The following is a 24,389-nucleotide window of genomic DNA, read 5'->3' as shown; positions in this document are numbered from 1 at the left end:
GGCGGCGGGCGGCAGCTCCTCCACGGACAACCGAAGCAGAAGGGAGGCAGCCGCCGGCGCCGCGCTCTCTCCACAAAATGGCAGCTGCGCCGCTCCGCCTCCTCGGGCGGCGGGGCCACGCCCCCGGCGCGCGGCCACCCGGAAGTCCTTCCCCCGCCACCGCCCCCTGAGGCGTCGCGGCGCCATTTCCCTGCCGCGCCCCTGAGGGAAGCAGGGGGGAGGGCCTGTGTAAATAAATGTAAAATAAATATAAAATAATTACAAAACCCCGCCACTTTGGGGCTTTTGGAGGGACAGGCGGGCGGGGGCCGGGTGCGGGGCTGGGGGCTGAGGGGGCGGGCGCTCTGTCTGCGCTGCTGGAGACAGCTGTTCCCTCGATGTTTGAGGGGATTGTCTCAGAAGAGGCGTTTTTCTGGCGTTTCCTCAAAAGGAGCAGCGCTTTTGTATGGATTTCTGTAAGCAGTGATACACGAGCTGTATAAATTCCAACTTTTACCGCTGGGCTTAAAAATGTGATTTAGGCCTTTTCGATGAAAGGCTTTATACGCCTTTATTTATAACGCACCTTATGATATGGTGGCATATCCCAGGCACAAATACAGACTGGGTGGTGAATGAATCGAGAGCAGCCCTGAGGAGAAGGACTTGGGAGTGCTGGTGGACAAGAAGCTCAATATGAGCCGGCAATGTGCTCTTGCGGCCCAGAAGGCCAACCGCGTCCTGGGCTGCATCAAGAGGAGTGTGGCCAGCAGGTCGAGGGAGGTGATTCTCCCCCTCTACTCTGCCCTCGTGAGACCTCACCTGGAGTACTGCGTCCAGTTCTGGAGCCCCCAACATAAGAAGGACATGGACCAGTTGGAGAGGGTCCAGAGGAGGGCCACGAAGATGATAAGAGGGCTGGAGCACCTTTCCTATGAGGACAGGCTGAAAGAGTTGGGGCTGTTCAGCCTGGAGAAGAGGAGGCTCCGGGGTGACCTTATAGCGGTCTTCCAGTACCTCAAGGGGGCCTCCAAGAAAGATGGGGAGAGGCTGTTCAGGAGGGCCTGTTGTGATAGGACAAGGGGTAATGGTTTTAAAATAGAGGGAGGTAGATTCAGGTTGGATATTAGGAAAAAATTTTTACCATGAGAGTTGTAGAACACTGGAACAGGTTGCCCAGAGAGGTGGTGGATGCTCCATCCCTGGAGACATTCAAGGCCAGGTTGGACGAGGCCCTGAGCAACCTGATCTAGTTGGAGATATCCCTGTTCCTTGCAGGGGTGTTGGACTAGATGGCCTTTGAAGGTCCCTTCCAGCCCTAACGATTCTATGATTCTATGATATACGCGAAACGTACTGTTCTGTCAGAAACAAAAATCCCCTCATTATTTTACTTATTCTTTATTTGAATACTGCGTTCAGCTCTGGGGTCCCCAGCACAGGAAGGACATGGAGCTGTTGGAGCGGGTCCAGAGGAGGTCATGAAGATGATCCGAGGGCTGGAGCACCTCTGCTATGGAGACAGGCTGAGAGAGTTGGGGCTGTTCAGCCTGGAGAAGAGAAGGCTCCAGGGTGATCTTGTAGCAGCCTTCCAGTACCTAAAGGGGGCTACGGGAAGGCTGGAGAGGGACTTTGGACAAGGGCGTGTAGTGATAGGACACGGGGCAATGGATTTAAACTGAAGGAAAAAAGATTTCAGTTAGATATAAGGAAGAAATTTTTCACTCAGAGGGTGGTGAAGCACTGGAACAGGTTGCCCAGAGAAGCTGTGGCTGCCCCATCCCTGGCAGTGTTCAAGGCCAGGTTGGATGAGGCTTTGGGCAACCTGGTGTAGTGGAGGGTATCCCTGCCCATGGCAGGGGGGTTGGAACTGGATGATCTTTGAGGTCCCTTCCAGCCCAAACCGTTCCGTGATTTTAAGATTTCTTAGGAGCACTGTGCGTTGGGAAGAAGCAAATCCTTTCATCGCTCCTACAGCACCGAGTTCGCTTTGCGAAACGCGTTCAGTGCGGACGGAACCGAACCGCTGCTGCTTCCGCCCTGCTTCAGGGACGTAGAACCGCGGCCCCGCCCGCCCCGCCCACGGCGAGTCCCAGCAGGCACCGCGGCGGGGCGGTGGCGCGCGGGGGAGGCCGGGAGGGGAGTGGACGGCGGGAACCTTGAGATGGCGGCGGCGGCCTGCGAGGAGGAGATGGAGGAGGAGATGGAGGGGGCCGAGGAGGCCGAGGTCGCAGCCGACATGGCGAAGAAGCTGCAGCGGGTGAGACTGTCAGGGTGCGGGGTCTGCGGCGCCGGGCGGGGGCCGCCTTCGGCCGGGCCGCCCCGGGCCTCCCTCCCGCCGGCGCGGCTCAGGGCGTAGCGGCGGGCGCCGTGCTGCCCCCGGTTTCGGAGTAGGAACGAGCCCGTGTCGATTTCTCGGCCCTCCGAGTGCTGGGAGACGGGCAGAGTGTGTGCGGTGGGTGGGTTTGGCACCAGTAAAGTCTGTGTTGGGACACGGGCAGTGTGTGTGCGGTGCGTGGGTTTGGCACCAGTAAAGTCTGCGTTGGGAGACGGGTAGTGTGTGGTGGGTGGGTGTTGCACCAGTAAAGTCTATGTTCACCTGCTTCGCCCTCTGCTCCCGACCAGAGAACAGCCCGAGCTTATGGAGCTGGAAGTGTAACCTCGCCGCTGGTTTAAAACGCCAGATTAGTGCCTGAAGCTATTGCATGTCAAATCTTTCTCACTGGAAGGAGCGGCAGGAGGATGTAATCTGTCCTTGGTTCGTGAACTTGGCTTTTCTTGCAGGATTAGGGTTTTCGTTTACACCTAATTAGTGCTGTTTGCTACTAAGGGCTTGATGGCTTTGTCACCAGAATAGTTGAGGGTGATGTTTGCTGTGTGAAACGTATGTTTCTGAAGTGCTGCTATGGTGGAAGCATAAAGACAGACGTACTAGGAAGAAATGTCTTTTGAAGTGATAAGGCTCATCCTTTTCCATCACTGTTTTGCTTAGATAGCCTTCCAGAAGAAGCTGTTACATGGTGTTTGTCCTAGTTTTGACTGGGATAGAGTTAGTTTGCTTTTTAGCAACTAGAAGAGCTCTGTGTTATGGATTTAGTATGGGATTGTTATGAGAAGAACGTTGGTAGCACACTGATGTTCATAGCTGGTGCTGAGACATCGGGGGTCTTTCAGCTTCCTGTGTTCTGCCAGTGTGCAGGAGCACAAATGGCTGGCGGGGAGCATGGCCGGGACACAGCTCCCAACTTCTATCTTAGGATTTGAGTTTAGATTTAGGATTGAGGCCCAAACTGGCCTATAGAACATTCCATATCATGCAACATCATGCTTAGTATATAGATGAGGGTTGGCCAGGAAGTTCTCTCATGCTCTTTGCATCTCCATTCGGGGCTGTCGTCGTTCTGGGATTGGGGTTTCGGAATACTCTGTCTCGGGTTTGCCCGCTGGGAAGGGACAGGCATTGCTCATCGAGTGGTGAGCAATTACATGGTGCATCACTTGATTGTGTATATTATTTTAATTTGTATATGTTAGCGTATAGTGTTATTATTTTTATTATTATTACTTTCAATATTACTTTATTTCCTCCCTTTTCTCCTGTAATTTTCTTCCCCATCCCCAGGGGTGGGGGACAGTGAGCAATTGGCTGCATGGTGGTTAGTGACTGGCCGGATTAAACCACGACAGTGTTGAACTTCCATGTGTTCGCTTCTTGTCAGTCGTAATCTAATCTTTCAGTGCCGTTTGAGAGTGCTGCCTTTGCCTCTCCCGCACTGCTGACCTTCTTGTCAGTGGTAGAAACTGTGCTCTGCACTCTGCACTGGCCCCTGCTCCCCTGCGAGCCCGTAGAGGCTGTTGCCAACGACCGTGGTTGGGGCAATTTTATGCCCTGATGCTTTAAGGCAGTTTTCAGCAGCTGCTTAAACACCCAGATAACATCTCTTGGAGCATTAGTGTGTCTGTAGCAAACAGATCCTGTGAATAAAAAGATAAAATGTTGTCACCTGAAGCTAAGCAAGTGTCCAGTGAAATGAGGGAGATGAAAAGGGAAACGGTTTTCTAAACTACAGAGGGTGTTTGAAGAAGAGACAGAGGCAGCTGTCTCTGCTTTTACCGCCCGTGCCTCAACTGACGTAGCAGGAGTTATTCTTCAGGAACGTAGAGCTTGCAGCACTCTACGTTTCTCACATCTGTCAGGTCTTTTCTGTCGTTTTACTTGACTGTTTACTGTGGGTTTTTTTCCCCTTCTCTGGCAGGTTACTTCATGGCTAAAGAAAATATATGGCAATCAGCCAATTCCACAATACGAAGTGAACGCGTGGACGGTGGACTTCTTGTATGAGCTTGCAGAACGCAGTGAAGCCAGAGACAGGGATGTTTCTTTGCTGATAGAGGACACCAAGCGGGAGGCAGAAGAATATGAAGCAAAAGGTGAGTCTGAAGCTTTCAGTTCTCCGTTCCATCAAAGTTAGTTCCATCTTCGTGATCTTGAACATTGTCCTGGTGAAAATCTTATACATATATGTATTTCTTTGTGTGTAAATCAAGGAACGTATGTGATTGGAACAAAGGCAGCTTTTGTTGCAGTACAGGTTTTACTACAATGCATCCCATGCATTCCTTTCAGCAAAATTTACAGTGAGGTAAGGTCTGCCATGAACAATTTTTCAAGCCATCTTGAGCAGATCGTCAATGCGAATGGGCGGATTAATTGCTAAGACCTCCTAGCCTGCTGGGCTGAGTAGGGCAGCATTGAAATTTGAGTGCAGGAGCTTTGAGGTACAAGGTTGAAGCTAAGAGCAGCAGGCTGCGGCTTACGTGAGAAGTGGGTACCCAGATAAGAATAGCCAACATGTCTGTGTGAAGTGGAACAGGTTGCCCAGGAAAGTTGTAGATGCCCCATCCCTGGAGGTGTTCAAGGCCAGGTTGGATGGGACTTTGGGCAACCTGGTGTAGTGGAGGGTGTCCCTGCCCATGCAGGGGGGGTGGAACTAGATGATCTTTGAGGTCCCTTCCAACCCGAACCATTCTATGATTCTATGAAATATTGGCTGAATAGACAGGGAAGAAACCCTCAAGCTGATCGAAGAGTCTGAGCTGGTGCTAATCCAGTGTTAAGGAAAGCACTTTAGGAATCATAGAATGGTCTGGATTGGAAGGGACCTCAAAGGTCATCTAGTTCCAACTCCCCTGCCATGGGCAGGGACACCCTGCACTACACCAGGTTGCCCAAAGCCTCATCCTACCTGGCCTTGAAGACTTCCAGGGATGGGGCAGCCACAGCTTCTCTGGGCAACCTGTGCCAGTGCCTCACCACCCTCTGAATGAAAAATTTCTTCCTTATATCCCATCTAAATCTCCCCTCTTTCAGTTTAAATCCATTGCCCCTTGTCCTATCACTACACACCCTTGTCAAAAGTCCCTCTCCAGCTTTCCTGTAGCCCCCTTTAGGTACTGGAAGGCTGCTATAAGATTACCCAGGAGCCTTCTCTTCTCCAGGCTGAACAGCCCCAACTCTCTCCGTCTGTCTTCATAGCAGAGGTGCTCCGGCCCTCAGATCATCTTCGTGGCCTCCTCTGGACCTGCTCCGACAGCTCCATGTCCTTCTTGTGTTGAGGACCCCAGAGCTGAACACAGTAATCTGAATCTGAAAGAAGAGTGAGGTGGTTAATTTATACTCGAGCTGTCTGGAGGGAGGGAGCGATAACGTGGGGGTTTTGGAGCAAGTGAGCATTTCAGGGGACCATAACATGTTTTTAATGCACGTGTTAAAAGAGAGAGTCCATCTAGGCTTTAAAAGAACAGTAATAGGAAGAAATTGCTATTTTGGGTTGTATTTGTTTTCCAGCTAACTACCTACAGAGCATTCTCATGGAAAGCCTGGGTCTTTCCATGTCCTGTCTGTCCAGTGAAGGCATCAGCTTCCTGGATGTCCTGGTGAACAGTGCAATGACACTCGAAACAAAGGACACTTCTCTTACCAGGTAATTATTCCCACTGTGCATCAGCAGTGACAGTCTGTACTGTTTCCCTCTGGTTTTTCATTTCTGCAGTTTCAAAGTGGGCTTTTACACCAGGAATCTTACTCATCCAGCTTATTTTGCACCCTTCAGGCAGCTTTGGAGGACACAGGAACTGAGCACAAAGCTCTAACTCTTGCTTATCCTCACAGAGGAAGTCTCTGAAGCTTGAGAGGAGTCTTGGCCACAGCTGAATCCCTCTTTTTCCTCTGCCCCCCATGCTTTTGTGATTGGTGGCTGCAGACACTGCTACTAGGACTGTGGCGTGGGGCAGCACAAGCTAGAGCAGCTTTCCTGCTGCTTCTTCAAGGAGTGGGGAACTGTAACTGCTCTTTCAGTCTCAGCTTCCCTTTTTTCCCTCTCTCATCTGGGAGGTGTCCTTAGTGTCGTGCTTTATAGCCAGCGGCAACTAAACACCACGAAGCTGCTGGGTCACCCTCTCTCACTCCCTGGGGAATGGGGAAGAGAATTAAAGGGGAAAAGGGAAGGAGGCTCATGGGTTGAAATAAGAACATTTCAATAAAAATAATATGTGAGTATATTTATAAAAAAAAGGATAATAAAATATACAGACAAGGGATGCACAGTGTAAATGCTCACCACCTGGTGGCAAATGCCTGTCCCATCCTGGCAAGTGATTCTGAAACACACAAGTCCTGCCACCGCAATCCCAGGTGAGTGAGAGGCCTGACAAGAGAGTGAGAGAGAGAACTCTGAGAGATCAAGAAGAGACAGAGAGATTCCCCCAAAAGGGAGAGAACTCCCAACTTCCCTGTCCACCCTCATCTGTATACTGGGCATGACGTTGCAGGGTATGGAATATTGCATTGGCCAATTTGGGCCTCAATCCTAAATCTAAACTCAGATCCTAAACTGGGAGTTGTGGGCTCTGTGTCCCAGCCATGCTCCCTGCAGCCTGTTGTGCTCCTGCACGCTGGCAGAGCATGGGAAGCTGAAAGGTCCTTGATGTGTCAGCACCAACTATAAACATCAGGATGTTACCAACGTTCTTCTCATAACAAATGCCAGATGAAATCCAAAACACAGAGCTCTTCTCGCTGCTAAAAAGAAAAGCTAACCCTTTCCTAGCCATAGAGAAATGGCAGCTGTTAGCGTGGTCTTCCTGGGCTCCTCTCCCTAGCCTGGCCTTGACCAGCAACACAGCAGGTTTGCGCCGAGTGCTGGCAGTAAGGAAGGGCCAGAAACTGCCAGGGAATCCCATTTTTTTTATAATGCTCATTGCCTTGACTCTTAGCAGCTCATCTCCTGAGCTGGAGGGGAAAGCAGCTTTGAACCAATTGGGAAGAGAAAGACTGAAACAGTGCTGGGCATGTCTCAGGGACATGCATTTTCAGGGACAGAATACAGTTTCTCTCAAGGGTGTTTGGCAAGTCAGGGGTGGAGAATCTGATGATTTAAAACCCAGTGGCTCTATTAATTAGAGCAGCAGGTCTTGTTCGCTTCCTTCTCCTTGGGTTGTTGGGTTGTTTCCCCTTCCAGATGGAATCTTTGTTAGGTGAAGCAGACGCCTTTAGTGACTTGTTTTACTTTCCTCTAAAATGGCCGGTGATTATCTGAGGTATCATCATAGGAGAACAAAACCAAGTCATTTGTGTAAAGTGTGGAAAAAATAATAATAACAATAATAATTCTGAGTTTCAGAAGAGCTGAATTCTGAGCATTACCACTGGATCTCTCTCTTCACCAGCTTCTTCTGTGCCATCAATGATATGACTTCAGAGATTTTTGCAACACAATCAAAAGTCAGTGAAATGGAACGGAAATTGAAAAAGATGATGAAAAAACTAACTATAGCACTGACAATGGAAACGCAGTTAGAGGCGTAAGTAATGGATGAGAAAAGGGAAAGATGTGAGCAATACTGCTGACCTCTGCTATGTGTAACATGGGTTGTGATAACTAACAAGGATAACTGAATTTGCAGGGTTTTTGCCTCATCTCTAATGCACAGTATTTGGAAGTATCTATCAAAAGCCATGTGTTCTGGACACACGAATTAGTCGGAAGAGTTTTAGGGTACTATCAAGCCTGTTATTTTAAACCAGGAACTGGTGTACAAGCAGTTTTCACGTGTGGTCTGGCATTTTCCAGCAGTTGCCTTTGGCTGGGGTTGAAGGTGAACCTGATTTTCCTAGTATGTTTAGCATGGGCTCTGTAGTCAGAGCGGAGGAGCCAGGCAAAACAAAAAATGTTCCCAGGTAGAGAACTTCCCTTAACTAGTGTGGGAGACTTGTTGAAAGAAAAAAAAAAAAAAAAAGGGTATTGAGTCCATTCCCCCGAGGATGTAACCTGGAGCGCTTTGCCAAGCATGGCAGGATCAACCCCTGCCTTGCCTGGGGCTTGGCCCAGACAATCTCCACAGTTCCTTTCCAGTCTGTGAGTAGAAGTAGCAATCGTGGCGCAGCATGTAGCCAAGATACCAGACTTATATGCAGGTTTGCTGTGGCCCCTCACTGTGATCTGCAGATTAGCTTAGAGAATTGGGGAATTATGTAGAAGACTGTTGCTCTTTGGTTTTATACAGGTGGCTTTCCCTTGACCAGCTTTTCCATGGCCTTTGAGAGTCTGGATGTAACAGCTGTGGATATTTCCGCTGGGAAACTTCACAGGGGAATGCAGTTTTTTCTCTATTCTGTCCCTTCTGGTGTTGGGTGTGTTACAGGGTTTAGCTTCAGCATAGGTAATTAAGTAGTATTTGTGGACTGGTATTTCTTTAAATGAAAAGTTTGGAAAGAAAGTTTGGGTTTTTTTGTATTTTTTTTTTTTTAAGGGATGTTCAAAAAACAGAGGAACAACTGCAACTACGAAAGCTCAAAGCTGACTGCGAATTCCATAAAATGAAATTCCTGCGAGCTAAGTCTGAGGATTTAAAAATCAGGATCAAGGCTGCTGAGGTAGAGGGAAGGAATTTTCTAACAAGACCTTGTGGCAGGATGGCACAGTTGTGGTTGGTCAGGCCCAAAATTGTGGTTGAAGACATCCTTGGAGCTTCTTAAACTCCGGGATTTAGTCATCTTGGGCTAACAGGACAAGGTGTTACTAGACTTCTGTCGTTCCTGTCGTATTCATGGACTCTCCCCAGGACATCCTACAGTAAACAAACACAGTGACACTTTCTTTTCTTGCGCTGAGAACTGTATTAGCTCGGACTACCTTGTGCTTGTTGTGAGGTCCTGTCACATAAGAGTGTACGCACACAGAGCTACCAGTAGAGCAGCTGACAGGCTGAGGTAACTCGTGTGTCAAAGTTCTGACCGTAGCCATTTTTTGAAAGTAATGAATGAAGAAACCCAGAAGTCAGAAGTTGTAGTGTCTTCTCCTTGCCCTTTTCTACATGGTGAAGGACATAAGGACAGTTGGATGCTGTCTGATAACCCTGACAGACACAAGATTAAGAACCTTGTAGTACAGTTGATGACTTTTTACTGAGAAGCATCTTTCCAGCCTTGCCATGCGCTCTTCTCTCGCTAGTTATCTGGAAAGATTTGTTATTCTTGATAGAAATTTTAGTAGCAGCTGATTTTGTATACCAGCTTTAGCTGTGGTTCAGCTAGCACACGTGTCTCTTATTGACAAACCACGTTCTTGTGTGCCTGTTTATATCGAAAATGAAGGAAATGATAATATCTTTCTCCTCCTTGGTATATTTTTGTGGTCATGAACGAACTCGTTGTTTGTAGGAGGAGCTTCTTGCCATGGGGTTGGACCAGTCACTGACCCACGAGTCACTCGTGAATCTCTCTGAGGTAGGTCTTGTGGTGTGAGGTGTATGTTTCTAGAGTAGTGCAGAGCAGGCATGTTTGCTGGGTGGTTTCAGGATGGTGATTCCTTCTAGTTCGTGTGGCATAAAACTCCTCTCAGACCCTTCTGAGCAAGGGGAGGAGGTCAAGTGAAGCCCAAATCCTGAGCTGCCGTATGCTTTTTTTTTATCTTGCATCTTTAAATATCACATTTTTCAGCTGTATTGTAAGCCCAGCGGGAGAATTTGTTAAAAGAAAAAGCACATTTCTTGAGTTACAGAATCTACAGATTCTCCAGCTTTGTGCTGAAGCATTTGTACACACGTAACATGTATTTGTGGTGTTATTCGTGCACTCACCACGTTTTAGTATTATTTGCTAATAATACTAGGTGCCCATTAATCTTTCTCCCCACTTCTTTCGCTCTCTTTTCCTGCGTGTTAGTGAACTTGAACAATGAAAACAGGTTTCCCGATTTTTATGTGGTTGTTGTCACGCACCAGCACTGGGTGGCAATGTTTACATGGCACAGTGTTTCAGCAGAGCACTATTCAAAAACAGATTTCTCTTGGAATCTTACATACAAAAAGCCATAGGGAATTTTTTGGGCTTTCTGGTGTTCTAGAACCTGAGCATAAGGGCAGGTTTGACTCCCGACATTTCTATATCTGTTTTGCCAAGAGCTCTGTGAATTGGGCAGCACCAATGACTTGATCTTCGGAGTGCGTTTCTTTTTCCTTGATTATTTGGAAGGAGTTGAGGACTGTGGAAGGTGCTCAGTTTTCAGCCCCCAAAAGAAATTATTTCCCTTCGTTGACAGAATAAGCACAGCAGTGCAAGTGTAAGGGGAGTCTTTTTGCTGCTGCACATGCAAAACTGTTTTCCTTCAGAAGCCACGGGCAGGAGAACATATCTCCTTCCTTGGGGCTTAGTTCTCTCCCTGTGGCCTCCAGTGGGGTTGGCAGTGAAAATCCTCTGTCTGGTAGGTTCTCATTTGAAATTCCCTCTCCTTTCGTGGAGGTAAGATGAGGTGGTTGTACTGTAAGAAAAGAGACCTGAAGATGTCTTCAGAATGAAGGAAAATTAGATGATACATCTGTGTGCAATGGAACTGGGTTTGACTGACTGATAACTGAGTGAATAGCAGATCTTTAGTTCTCCGTGGGTTTTAAGAAGAATCATGAAAGCGGTCACCAACCTCTGAATTCTGAAATGCTGTAGATAATTGCGGCTCCGCTTCACTGATTTACATCACTTCTAGAAGTAGAGAATATAACCTGCCTTGCACTCTTCACAGGAAGTGGCTAGTCTGCAGAAAGAAGTTGTGGTTTTGGAGAAGGACCTTGAGGCCTACCAAGATTTACCTCCGGTAACTATTATTTCCACTGTTCTATTGTATTTGCCATCAGATTAATTTTAGTGGACTTTGGAATGTAAAGGATGTTTTTGGGATGGTTTCAGTGGACAGGTAAGTGTCTTACAGGTCTACTAATGGTGTAACCAGAAGAGTTTACTCAAACAGAAGGCTGTCTGCTTCTTAGTCAAAGCCAAGGAATTAAGCATGCTTACCGGGCAGACTTTGCTCTAACAAAAGGCACAGGTTTGCCAGGTGAGCTCAGTGTCAAGGTGAATTAGCTGGAAATTAGACAAAGAAACGTGGAAGCCAATATGATTCCTTAGCATAAGCAGTTTTTTGAGATTGAGCAGTATATTAGCTCTGCGAGTCATCAGGCTGTCAGTATGGTGGACGCGGCACGTAGTGCAGCGGTTGGAGCTCTGAGCAAGATTTCCACAGTTAGGAAGGAATAGCCAAATGTAGGCGTTGTCCCCTAACCAGGTACTCTCTGCTTGTGACAGTACTGGCTTCTCTGAGGTTTTCCTTGATTTCTCTTGAGGGTGCTGAGTGCTCAGCTCTCTGAAAAGGCAGGTTACTCATTTAGGTGACCAAATTGCAGTCTTGAAAGCCCCTGCCTGCCTGTCTCTTCTTCATTTCATGTTTTGGCCGTTGTCACTATTGGTCCCTGTGCTGGGAGTTGCTGTCAGACTGCTGTGGGAAGCGTCTTTTGTAAAAAGTATGGGAGTAATTTCAAATGAAAGGCTGTTTGAGTTAAGGGGAATTTTGTCAACAACTTTAAAGTGGCATAAAGGAATTACGGGCAAATAGGGCTTTAGTCCATGAAACAGAAGGGCTTGGCTTTGTGTGGTGTCTGTACATCAGCACCTGTGATGTTTGGGACCCAAGTATTTCCAATTTGCCTTGGAAGGTGGCCATTGGCTTTACAGATAAGTGTTAAGGACTTTTCTGTTTGTTATTCCGGGGAGAAGTGGCAAAAACTGGAGGGAATAGTTGAATGGGGTTTGGTTTTGTGAAACACCATTGTGACTGTCTCATGTAGTTTTGGATTTGAGTTACCTGCTGTGGCCCCTGTTGCGTCCTCATCTGAGCACCCCACAGCCCTGAAGAGAGCTAACGTCAGATCTTGCTGTGCGAGAGGTGAAAAACTTTATTCCACTTCTCATAACCGGGGCATAGAGGTGCAGAGAAACCAAGAGACTTGTCCAAAGTCACGTAGAGACTCTGTGGTTAATCACTTCTCTTCTGTAAGGAACCAGGGACTTGCCTGCTGGGCCATGCTTCTCTCTCCACCTTCTTGGCCCCTCCATCGAGTTCCTGCCTCTCAGCACATCTCCCTGCTACAACTCCTGCTACCTTTCTCCTAGATGAAAAGGATGGAGGGAGGGGGTGGGACTGCTTGTGGTTTAAATCCGTCTTATCCAAGAGGCAGCTGCCTCCTTTCCTCAAGCAAAACAGGATGTTCAAATTGGATTTGGTTCCCCAGTTCCCCCCTCCCTCCCACCTTGCCGTCCGTGGAGACAGGGAGAGCCCTGGTGCTTCGCTTCTGGTGCAGGCAGGAGGAGGGCAGGAGGGAGGTTTATCCTTGCAAGCTTATTTTGGGAATGCTTTGCCTTTGTGCTTTTTGTGCTTTGGGAAATTCATGCACGAATATGTTTAAAATCCAGTTCCTCGATCGGTAGGTTTGGAAGATTGCCAAACATGGGGTTTTTTTTTCCAGACTTTAGGCCATACCAGGCTTCTTGGAAAAGAGGTGATTACCCAAACCAAACTGATACTATTGTCAGCACTGTTTGCATGTGAAGGGTGTACACAAAACTTATTTCATTATCACTGAATTCCCCTGTGGCACGTCGTTAGACTCTTGCAGTGATGCAGGGACTCTGTGTTTCCAGCTGAAATCCTCAGTTTTATACCATTTTCTCTCCTTAGAATCTTTCGCTTGCACGAGTGAGGATCGAAGAAGCAAAGCGAGAACTGGTAAGAGTTTTTTATCTTAGACAGAGGTGTAAGTGAGTGCTGTTGTCCCAAAGCAAGCTATGAATGTTAATTGGTTGTGGATTTATCTACTTCATGATGTCTAGAGGGTTGTTTTGCTCTGGTAAGGCAGAAGCCATGCATATTGGTAGGAGGAACTGGTGAAGGAATGCTGTGTAAGCTACCCAGGCAGCTGGGCATAACAGCATCGGTGGGGTTGAGGTATCTATATCCCTCTGGATGTTGTTCGCTTCACCTGTCAGCATGTTTATTCCCTCAGCTGTGTTGCAGCTTGTAGGTCTCCCAGCCTTCCTTGCTGCTCCCAAACTCTCAGAGGGCTGTGGAGCCCGTGTTTTATTTCACAGTTGCCTCGTAGCCTGTAGTGGGGACCTTCTCCTATAAAATACAATGCTGGTTTCATCCATGCTTATGTAACCTGCAGGTATAGTTGTTACACATTCATAAAACGCTGTTTAGGAAGTTCCTGTGGTAGCTTTCCTAAGTGAGCTGGGCCCTGTTTGAGCATCGACTCTGTCTTTAGTTCTTTGGGATACCATCTGCTTGCTCCCAGATGAAGCACGAGGTATTCAATGATAAGCCTTAAAGCTGTGATCAGTAATCATGGCTGTTTGAGAGTATGTTGTGCAGTTTCAGGTGGGACTGCTCAGGGTGGTAAGCCACTTGTTTTGGATTCAGAAATACAAGGTCACCTTACCAGGCTGAGGCTTTTATCAGGTCCGAATACTCACCTGTGAAGTCTACTTCTTCAGCTTGAAGGTGCCTAGTCCCACACTGGAGCACAGTATAAAGGCCACCAAGCTCAGGTAGCCCTTCATTTGGAGATGTCTCTTTAGTTGTCTAGAGAGACTACTGCTGTTGCAGTGCTGAGACCTTCTAGTTCAAGACTTGAGTAAATCAGTGCCGGTAATATCCCCAGGTTTGACTGTTGTAGATCTGTTTGTCTAACAAGAATGTAAGAAAACTGTTTCATGGTCACTAATGGCTCTTGGTTTTCTCTCCTGCTAGGATGCTGTGGAGGAAGAATTCTCAAGGGAGGTTGACACGATGGTTGCTGCGTTCACAGAGTCCAGAAAACGTCCTTTCAAATGAAGGTGGCATGTGTGGAAGAAGATTTCCCTTCTATTGGCTGTGTAGTTGCACTAGTAAAGCACTTTGGAGTTCTTAACAGCACTTCTGCAGCTTTCTGCCTTCCTCTTCTTGCTGTTGGATAGCATGCTTGTGACCTTCCAGCAGGCATGCTTGGGCTTTTTAGGGGTTTGTGTGGCCTTTCATTTGTTAACGTCACCTCTTTTCTATTAAATAGCCTCCAAACTGACTGTTTTCCCGATCGGTTCTTTTTCCGTATTGGATACCCACCTGTAATTGGCCTCTGCACGGCATCTTCTCCAGGAAGTGTCCCTGTCAGGCTTTGGTTGACCATTACCACTTAGAATGTAACTGATCAGTAACTTTTTCGCCATCCAGGCTCTGGATTGTCCTGTCACAGGTAAGACTTGAGATGAGACTTTGCAGCATCAGCCTGCCAAGGTTCTGTAGTTTCATATTTGTCTGAGAGAGTGGAGGCCTGTGGCACTCACCTGTAAGGTTTGCCTGTGTTCAAGGCTTTGAGAGGTACCAGTCTACTGTTGACTCCTTGTTGTTTCTCCTTCCATTATGAATAGAATCTTGGAATATCAGGTTGGAAGGGACCTCAAGGATCATCTGGGCCAACCTTTCTTTGTGAAAGTGCGGTCGAGACAAGATGGCCCAGCACCCTGTCCAGCTGAATCTTAAAAGTGGCCCATGTTGGGGAATCCACCGCTTCCCTGGGGAGATGATTCCAATGGCTACAGTGGCTAAGGGGAGGTGACCTCAAAGGTAACTGCTGGGAGATCTAGAACAGGCATGGCAGAGCAGAGATGACGGCAGGTGGAGCTGCAGAAAAGCACCGAAAGAAGGCAAGGCAGTCATCTGTGAATCTGTAAAGAGCCAACAGCATCGCCTGATCTTTCCTGCTGTGGAAGGGGAAAGAAGTCATGGTCTAGAAAGGCATCAGCACGTAGCTGGGTAGACATCAGAGATTGAGTTAGGAAGACAGCCGTCGTAAAGCTCTGGAGGTCATGGCCTGACAGTTAAAGAATCTTAACTGCTGGGGGCTTTTAAGAGCAGATCAGAAACGCTTTGCTGAAGTGTTTATAATGCGTGGGAGTGTTGATCATGCTTTGGGATAGCAAGATGGATTTGATGAGAGCTTTAGGATGCTACCAGCCCTGCTTTTCAGAGAGAGCTTCCAGCCTTACCGGGCTAACAGTAGATGAAGCCTTTTTGTCCCACCTGTGTAACCATGACTGAAGGTTCCGGAGGATTTCCTGAGACTGTGGGACTCTCTGAGCAATGCTTCATCACGTAATGCTGCAGCAGTTGTGACACTGGGGGCGGGGGTGTTGTCCCCCTGCACCTGCAGGGCAGCTGCACCACTCCCCGGCTGCTGCTATTGCACAGCCCATGCTGTGTCCCATTCCCTGTCAAAGAACCCAAAGAGAGAGAGCGGCAGGGCTGGACTCTGACTGGAGAACTGTCCAGAGAGAGCCACGTGTTGCTTCCCAGCACTGGAAATGCAAGGAGAAACACATGTACAGCAGCTGCATTGGAGCTGTGCACCAGAGATGAGCCATCTGCATGTGCACGATAAATCAGCGGCCAGTTGTTGGTCTGACAGTTCCGCTTTTGGTGGCAATGAGGAAGGTCAAGTAAAGGAGGCTGATGCAGCCAGTGGACTGTCAGTGAGAGTTCTCATCTCTGCAGTTACGCGTTTGCACGGGCAGAGTGCCCTGCAGGGCAAGCGGAGGTGTCCTTCTTCACTGCTGGTGTTTTGGGTGGTCCAGCTTTCCCAGCGCAGGGATGGATGGGGTACCGGTGCAGGGATGCTGGCACAGGAACGCCTCGGAGAGGTCCTGCCCAGACAGGAGCGCGCCAGCCTGAGTGCTGGGCTGGGAAAATGTTTGATTTGGGGCTTCACCCTCTGCCCTGACAGCTGTTGAGGTCCCAGTGGGTGGTGAGGAGCTGTGGCAGCCTGGAGGCAAGCTGCCAGCTGGACCCCTCAGCTGTTGTAGACTATGATGAGATAATCATCCAGCTGAGAATGACAGGAGTGCCTGGAGAGGCCTCTGCTATGTCAGCCTCTGCTTACTCGTTTGTGGGGCATTTTTGCAGGAGAAAGATTTCTGAATTGGAGAAGCAGAAATCCTCCCAGTGTGGAGCTGCAGGGAAACTATTGGCCTGGGGCTGGCTGGGAGATGGGAGCAGGGACAGAGGAGCTCTGCTCCCCCTGCCAAGAGCCAGCTGAGGGAATCCAGGCTGGGAGTCCTCACAAGCCAAACTGCTCTCCCAACTGGCTTTTACTTGGACATAGGAGCATGGCTCAGGCTCGTTCCTGCCATTGGCTCCAGCACTCAGCTCGTTTCCTCCTGTTGTCTTGAGGGAAGCACAAGTGCCACATAGAGGAGGTGGTTGCAATGGTGGCAGTGACAGTCCCCTGGAAGCTCAGGTGTGAGGCTGCACCACCAGGCCCCTCCACAGCTGAAGGAGCCTCCACCGCTCCCTTCCCCGGTGACCCTTTCCAGAGATATCCCACTGAGACTCCCATTTCTCAACAGCGTTTCTTTGTGGTGGAGTTCTTACTGCTTCCTCGTGAGGTAACTAACGCTGAAGTCAAAAGGTGGTTGAGGAGTGACAAAATGGAGCCAAAGGAGCCTAGAAGAGGTGCTGGGCTGTACTCTCTAAATTCCTGGAGCCAGCACCACCTCTTGCCTTTCCTCCTCCCTTCCTAATCTTTTAGTCCATCTCCCTGAAAAGTCAGAACGAGTCCCCTGGAATTTCTCCTGGCTGGCATTTAAAATCTCAGGCAATAAAGCTTTCACCACTTCCCTTAGGGAGACAATTTTCCAGCCTACGGTTCTCCATTCAAAAGCTTTCCACCCTGATTCTCAGCTTAAACATGCCCTTCCTTAATTTCACCCCATTAAAATCGTTAACGTATCACCAGTCTTCTCCCTCTGTGCCGCTTCCTTCCCTCAAGTATTTACCGACCAGTGATGTCTCCCGGCTTGGTTTACTAATTCCGCTGTACCTATGATACCCCGAATTCCTTTTTCCTTTCATAATGCCTCCAGGCTGCCGATTCCTCCAGTCGTGGCCCTTTGAGCTCCTTCCCATTTATGACTCTTCCCATGAGGCAAACACGAGGCAGACGCTCACCGCCCTTGCCTGCGTCGTTACGCTTGTCTGTCCCAACCCGCCTTGCCTGTTCCTTGCTGCCGTGCCCTAACAGCGTGCCGTGCTCCGGTGTCTTGCAGGAGTCGTGCCTCCAGAGCACGTCCTTCCCTTTCAATACAGACTGCGGATTCTTTTCCCAGAAGTAGCCGGCCGGGTTGTGGAGGCTGATTTTTAGCTGGTGGCAGGGCATGGCGCGAGCCGTGTCGGAAAGGAGAGCAGACTCTGGGTGTGAGCCCCCAGCAGCCCCACGCCTGGCAGGTTTTCTAAGTACAGATTTCGTTCACACCCTGGTTGTCCCCTCTTCTGCTGGCACCATGCAGATCAGATGCACGGATGAGGCTGGTGCTCTTGCGAAGGAAGATTTTATACGTTGGGTGACAAATGCCTTGCCGAACAAAGTGCTGTGTCAAAAGAGAATCATGAGTGCCTGGACATGTAGCTCTGCTTCTACCTGGCTCTTACTCTCATTTCTCCTCAAGGTGATGAATTCTCCTGAGGTAGTATAGAATCATAGAATGGTTTGGGTTGGAAGGGACCTCAAAGACCATCTAGTTCCAACCCACTCTGCCATGGGCAGGGACATCCTCCACTACACCAGGTTGCTCAAAGTCTCATCCAGCCTGGCCTTGAACACTTCCAGGGATGGGGCAGCCACAACTTCTCTGGGCAACCTGTGCCAGTGCCTCACCATCCTCTGAGTGAAAAATTTCTTCCTTATATCCAATCTAAATCTCCCCTCTTTCAGTTTAAAGTCATTGCCCCTTGTCCTATCACTACATGCCCTTGTAAAAAGTCCCTCTCCAGCTTTCCTGTAGGCCCCCTTTAAGTACTGGAAGGCTGCTATAAGATCACCCCGGAACCTTCTCCTCTCCAGGCTGAACAGCCCCAACTCTCTCAGCCTGGCTCCACAGCAGAGGTGCTCCAGCACTCGGATCATCTTCGTTGCCTCTTCTGGACCCGCTCCAACAGCTCCATGTCTTTCTTGTGTTGGGGACTCCAGAGGTGAACGCAGTATTCCAGGTGGGGTCTCAACGAGAGCTGAGTAGAGGGGCAGAATCCCCTCCCTTGACCTGCTGGCCACGCTGCTTTGGGTGCGGCCCAGGACGCGGTTGGTTTTCTGGGCTGCCAGTGCAACATTGCTGGCTCATGTTGAGCTTCTCATCCACCAGCACTCCCAAGTCCTTTTCCTCAGGGCTGCTCTCAATCCATTCTCTGCCCAGCCTGGACTTGTGCTTGGGATTGCCCCGACACATGTGCAGGACCTTGCACTTGGCCTTGTTGAACTTCATGACGTTCTCACAGGCCAATCTCTCTAGCCTCTCAGGGTCCCTCTGGATGGCATCCATTCCCTCTGGCGTGTCCACAACACCACACAACTTGGTGTCATCTGCAAACTTGCTGAGGGTGCACTCGATCCCACTGTCCATGTCACCAACAAAGATGTTAAATAGCACCGGCCACAGTACTGACCCCTGAGGAACACCACTCGTCACAGGCCTCCAGTTGGATATTGAAACATTGACCACAACTCTTTGAGTGCAACCATCCAGCCAATTCCCTATCCACCGAGTGGTCCATCCATCAAAACCATGTCTTTCCAGTTTAGAGACAAGGATGTCATGTGGGACAGTATCAAATGCTTTGGACAAGTCCAGGTAGATGATGTCAGTTGCTCTTCCCCTATCCATCAATGCTGTGACCTCATCATATGTGATATCCTTGTTTTCCAAGTCCCTGTAGGTGATTTGGGGGGGGGGGGGGGGGTGTAGGTGCATATGCGCATTTCTACACCGCCCAGCCTGTAAGCGGTTCTGTGCCGTGAGCAGTGGCTGTGGAGGAGCGGGATCCCCCACGGGTGCCTCTGCTGCAGGATGCCCGTTTAACATCGGAATTTCTCAGGCGTTCGCAGGCCCTGACCAGGATTTAGGGGCTACTGAAATACTTGCTTCCAGGTGTTTTCCAGCTGCGGAGCGCTGCCCGGCACGTGCGGTGCCGGCGTGCAGCGCACACGCCCCGGGGCTGCCAAGGTAAACGCCCCGATGAAGAAACCCCGGGACGCCGTTTCATTGCACACCGCGCTTCCGCAGCCAGCCCGCCCCCGGGGGGGCTCCGGTCCCGGGGAGGGGCAGAGGCGGGGTCGCCAGGATCCGCCCGCGGGTGCCGGGTCTCTCCCGCGGGGGCGGGCAGGGAGGGGGCAGCGCGGGGCGCACCCGGAGCGTGTGAGCGTTCGCGCCGCACCCGCGGGCGGCAGCGGGGCCGCGAGTGCCGCTCCCGGCCCGGGGCCACGGGGAGAGGCGCGGGGGGGCGGAGCCTCCCGCCCCGGGGCCCCGCCCCGCCCCGGTGCCGCTCTGCGCCGCCAGGGGGCGCGGGCGGCGGCGGGCGCTCTGCGCGGCGCTCGGCTGCTCCGGCGGCGGCGGCGGGAGGAAGTGACGCCGCGCAGCGGAGCCCCGCGGCCTCCGGTGACATTTTCTCCTGGCGTCGGGGGCGCGGAGCGGCGGCGCGGGGGTGGTGCCGGCGTCGTGGCGGAGACCCGGCTCCTCCCGGCTGCCCATGCCCCAGCTGGTGCCCCCGAGGGGGAGGCCAGGAGGGGCCCTGCGTCGCCCAGGTGAGCGGGGCCGGCGGGGCCGGGGCTGTTCCGCTGCGCGCTCCGGGGGGCCGGGCCGGGCCGCGCCGCGGGGCCGCCGTTGCCGTTAGTTTTCCGCGCGCGGGCGGCAGGCGGTGCGGCGCCACGAAGGGGCGGCACCGGCCTTCCCCTCCCGCCTCCTCCGTGGCCGGCGGCGGCGGGAGCGGGCGGCCCGGCGGCGCCCCGGGGCGGGCGGGCACGGCCCCGCGGCCGCTCGGGGACCCGGTGCCAGCAGGGCCTGGAGGCAGCGCTGCCCCTGCCGGGCACCTTCCGCGCTGGCCGCGGGGGTTCGGGAGGACGCGGGTGCCCGGTGGGCGCGTCCCGGCGCTGAGCGCCTCGGTAAGGGGTGACCTCCGGCGCCGCGCCCGGAACGCAGGAGTCCAGCCTGGCTGCTTCCCTTTTGTCCCAACCTCGCCCGGAGTCCGCGGCTGAAAACCTCGGCACAGCTCCTGGAAGCGACTCGTGGCCACTTGGCGTTTCCCGGGACTTCTGTGAGGTGTGGTGGGATCGTGCGAGGTGTTTGTGGAGAAAAACGCGGCGTGGAACTGCTCCGCGTTGAAGCTTCTCTAGTTTTTTGGCTTCTTTGTTTACCTGGGATGATGTGGGAATATATACTTTATGTGGGGAAAAAAAAAAGTTAAAGTTGTTCGTTGCTTATCCAGCTTGAGTTTCTCTGGAGCTCCAAGCATCTGATGGGGCTTTGAGTGACACAGCCATCAGAGGAGAATATAAAATTTTAAGAGTCTTACTTGTTCTTTTTAGAAAGGCTAAAGGCATTCTGAGCCTCGTGATATATATATATTCTTGTGATATTTTAACTGTTTCCCTAGTTCCAGTATTGTAACTTTCTTTGCACTGAGGTTATTGGAGATCTGCTCAAAAAGCTGCTTTTTGAAAAGCTTGGATTTTCGTGTTTAGGTTTACGTTGTGTAGCTAATGGGGCGAGCTTCCACCTTTGTTAAGTAGCACCTAATTGTGTTTGTGTCTGGGATTGTTAACAGTGGAACTAGGTTGCTGGTATTATCGTTTGTAGGCACCTTCACGAATCCATAACTGCGGTAACTTAGTTGAACTCGGGTATTGGTTGTAACTAGTGATGTACTTTAAGCCAGCACAAAGTACCTAACAGCATTTCAAAGGCTGAAAAAACTTTTGTGTAGAGATGCTGTGATGTAGGTGTGAATCCTGTTTGGTTTTGGTTGTTTTTTCGAAGGCGAGTAATTCTCGCTTTTCAAAATGAACGAGTACAAAATCTTGGAACCCTTAAGCATCCCTTTAAACCAAGTAAAATTTCTCTTGATCCCCTTCCTTCTCTCCCTGTCCCCCTCTCAATAGATTTAAATCTAGGCTGGTAGTAGTTGTGCACAAGACCAAGTAATAGTTTCGCTTGTAGGCACGTGCTTGCCTATTTGCCGTTTTCAAGCTAAAATTTTTGAACGGCAAAAAAACATTGAAGTGTTTCTCTTAGAGTACCTTATGTTGCTGGAGTCTACTGAAATCTTAATGTTTGACCTTGAGGTGGAAACCAGGTATGGTCCTTTTTTGAGGTCTTCATCTTGTGGTTCTCCTGCCCTAGTTAGCACCTGTAATTGCTGTTTCTGCGATTTGAGAGCTGAAGGGCAGGTAGCCACAGCAGCGCAGCCTCCCCTCTTGCCCCGGAGGAGGGAAGCACTGCCTTTGCGGGGTGAATAAGTTTGGAACAAGCATGGAGGAGAGCTGTAAGTTGCTTGTCACGTGTTTGCTAAACCCAAACGTTCCCCCTGTCTACATGTAGGATGCAAAAGCAGCGGGATGAAATACGGAGAACTCGGCAGCAGTCATTTTGAAGCATGATTGCCTGACTGTTTCTCTCATGTACTGAGTGTGGTGCTGGCAAAAGAAGCTCCAAAGGGGGTGGTTATGTGGCTACTAAAAGCTGATAAAATACTGCTTTCCGTGCTTCTGATATAACAATAACACTGGTGTTTTGGCTAGGGGATTAGAAGGAGGGACAGTGGGGGTGATGGAAGGTAGTACGTGAGCTTGGGCAGCTGGTATTTATGCTCAAGTACGAGGATTCTGACTCATTTTTAAACACTTGAATTTTAATTATAACATGCCGACTATTTCTGTTTGCTCTTCAGCCTAATTGCTAGTTGGCATCACGAAGAGGCGCAGTGAGAAATCAGGAAGAGGAAAGGACTGTGGTCTTACACATTATCCAAGCGTATGACGCGTGCCGCAGTGTGGCTTGCGCGCGATAAGGGCGCGAAGGCCGCCTGCCTGGTAGGAATTAACGCGCACAAAGAAGTCGGGAAGTGAGTGGGTACATCGAGGTGGGTGCTGGGGAGGGAGGGGAAAAGGGAAGGAACCTGAAGTCAACCACAGTGCAGCTGAGAGCAGTTGATATGAAGTGGTTGGGACAGGCCAGGTTGGATGAGGCTTCGGGCAACCTGGTGTAGTGGAGGGTGTCCCTGCCCATGGCAGCGGGGGTTGGAACTGTATGATCTTTGAGGTCCCTTCCAACCCAAACCATTCTGTGATTCTGTGACACACACAAACCAAGCACCCCTCTGACTGATCAGAGGGGTAGGAAGGGTGTTTGTGTGTGTTTGACGGATGGGCAGATCGTGCTGGCAGCTGACAGCCTGGGGAGGAGGTGGGAATTGATGAAGTGAGATAAGGATGGATGACAAGGAGTAAATAGAGAGAATCATGAGGGGCTTTGACCGCTCAGCATTATGGAGATAAGTTGGTGTAACTTCTTGGGAGCAACGAGAAATAATTACTTTACTTGTCCTGACCCTCCAAATCCTTGCCACGTGTTTACCTTTAAAACACAGGCTGCTTTGCCTTGCCTTGATGTTGTTCGCTTTCTTTGCTGTCTTTTGTATATTATCGTGTCAGCTCCCTGCTCCGCCAAGAAAGTATGTGCCATCTGTGACCCACCTGTATATCAACATCTCACTTAAACATCTGTTAATGAGATGGGAGTTTCTCCGTACCAGGCTGTGGAAGCAGCAGCAGACCAAGCATTTGCAACTGTCTGGTTACCTTCTGACCGGAGCATCACCACTAGATATGTTAAAGCTTTGGAAACTTCTCAGATGAGTAAATTGTTTCAAGCAACCTGTATTTCATTTTCTAGAACCTGTCCGAGTTAGTGTGGTGATGATACTTCTTGGCAGAATTCGATCTGTGGTCAGTCTCAGCTTCTGTGTCTTTATCTGCAGTTGACTAAATAACTTATAAAGCTGTAAACATTGACAGAAACTGAGCATTGGCTTTAATAACACATTGACTAGATCGGAGTAAAAGATAGAAATACTGTAGTTGCAAGCGTGTAACTCACACCTCAGAACAAGCACTCTGGAAAAGAAGTACCAAAACTTGAAAAATCTTTGCTGGGTCGAGCGTTGTCGGTAGCAATGGGGAACCAAAAACGAAGCAGCGGTGGGAGAGAGGGACAGGCGTCGTGCTGGGAAAGAGCTCTGGGATGAAGTTGTGTGCTGCAGTGCCTGCTGCTGTGCAGTTACAGCTCCGAGAACCTGAGGCTTACGTGGCAAGGAAACCACTTTTGTCTGGGTTTTCCAGCACATGAATCAAAGTTCAGCAGAAAACTGACACTTCAGCTTTCACGCCGTTAACTCAGGAGTAGCTGAACTGCCATGACAGCAGAATCAGTGGCAGCTAATGTTGCTGCCGGGAACTCAGTATGATTTTCGTGGTGATTTGTGCTGTCTTTCTGTCAGAAAAACATCAACCTTGTTCCAGGTTTTTAATGCACGATGCCGTTACGAGCCTGCGACTTGAGGTCTAGGACGCAGTGTCTACAAATGTGCAGTTCTGAGCCAAAAGAGAACTGGGTGAAAGAGACTGTAAATGAAAATGTGCATGTAGTGTAAAATTAGCCCCAGGAGTTGCTTTCTCATAACAGTACGTCTCTGAGCTGGACTGGCATGATACCTTGTCACTTACTCAGTGTTCCTGCTAGGAGTTAGAATTGGGATTTGTGGTTGTCCATTCCCACTTGTTAGTGTTTCCATGTTAGGTCAGCATGAATAAGGCCTGTACAGCACAGCAGTTTCTCCATGGATATGACTTCCTTTCTGCTTTTGGGGCACACATCGATTACTCATTCAGGGCTGAAAACGAGATGCAGCTCGGTGCCTGAGGTGTTGCCGTTACATCATCGCAGCTGTGTTTCTGGATGCACAGGGAGGTCAGATAACGTGCCCATGGTCGTGTGGTGAGTCAGCTTTAGGTTCAGAGTGATCCAACCTAACATCCCTTTCTATTTAAGAAGGTATGTAGGGTTTTATATCAATTTGACCACGTATTCTGTCTCTTGAATGCTCAGAAATTGATTGAGGTAGCAAAGTAGTGTACAGGCTTCAGCCGTATCATGCCTTGTGATGTTT

General features: G+C 49.9%; 2 protein-coding genes across 2 annotated transcripts in view; both read left to right on the top strand.

Moving 5' to 3' along the window:
- Nucleotides 1–2,207: 2,207 nt before the first annotated feature.
- On the top strand, nucleotides 2,208–14,245 carry HAUS1 (HAUS augmin like complex subunit 1). The gene is made up of 9 exons (XM_086629711.1): nucleotides 2,208–2,239; nucleotides 4,236–4,410; nucleotides 5,828–5,963; nucleotides 7,708–7,842; nucleotides 8,791–8,914; nucleotides 9,701–9,766; nucleotides 11,058–11,129; nucleotides 13,047–13,094; nucleotides 14,118–14,245. Exons 1-9 carry the CDS (start codon nucleotides 2,219–2,221, stop codon nucleotides 14,199–14,201), a joined length of 861 nt encoding a protein of 286 aa, XP_086485837.1. The 5' UTR covers nucleotides 2,208–2,218; the 3' UTR covers nucleotides 14,202–14,245.
- Nucleotides 14,246–19,920: 5,675 nt separating this feature from the next.
- ARK2N (arkadia (RNF111) N-terminal like PKA signaling regulator 2N) overlaps nucleotides 19,921–24,389 on the top strand; it is a 50,732-nt gene continuing 46,263 nt past the window's right edge. Inside the window, exon 1 of the mRNA XM_086628987.1 lies at nucleotides 19,921–19,971. The gene's annotated coding sequence lies outside the window, so the exon portion shown is untranslated. The remainder of the gene's footprint in view (nucleotides 19,972–24,389) is intronic.

The sequence above is a fragment of the Tauraco erythrolophus genome, chromosome Z, assembly GCF_009769465.1.
Source record: "Tauraco erythrolophus isolate bTauEry1 chromosome Z, bTauEry1.pri, whole genome shotgun sequence".
NCBI classification, from domain to species: Eukaryota; Metazoa; Chordata; class Aves; order Musophagiformes; family Musophagidae; genus Tauraco; species Tauraco erythrolophus.
This window is presented reverse-complemented; position numbering and strand designations above follow the sequence as displayed.

What these genes read in the sequence shown, in the direction of transcription:
- HAUS1 (XM_086629711.1), top strand. Translation starts at nt 2,219, where the DNA reads ATGGCGAAGAAGCTGCAGCGG. An exon ending in TCAGGATCAAGGCTGCTGAG is followed by an intron (nt 8,915 to 9,700) that starts GTAGAGGGAAGG and finishes CGTTGTTTGTAG; the next exon opens with GAGGAGCTTCTTGCCATGGG. An exon ending in CCTACCAAGATTTACCTCCG is followed by an intron (nt 11,130 to 13,046) that starts GTAACTATTATT and finishes TTCTCTCCTTAG; the next exon opens with AATCTTTCGCTTGCACGAGT.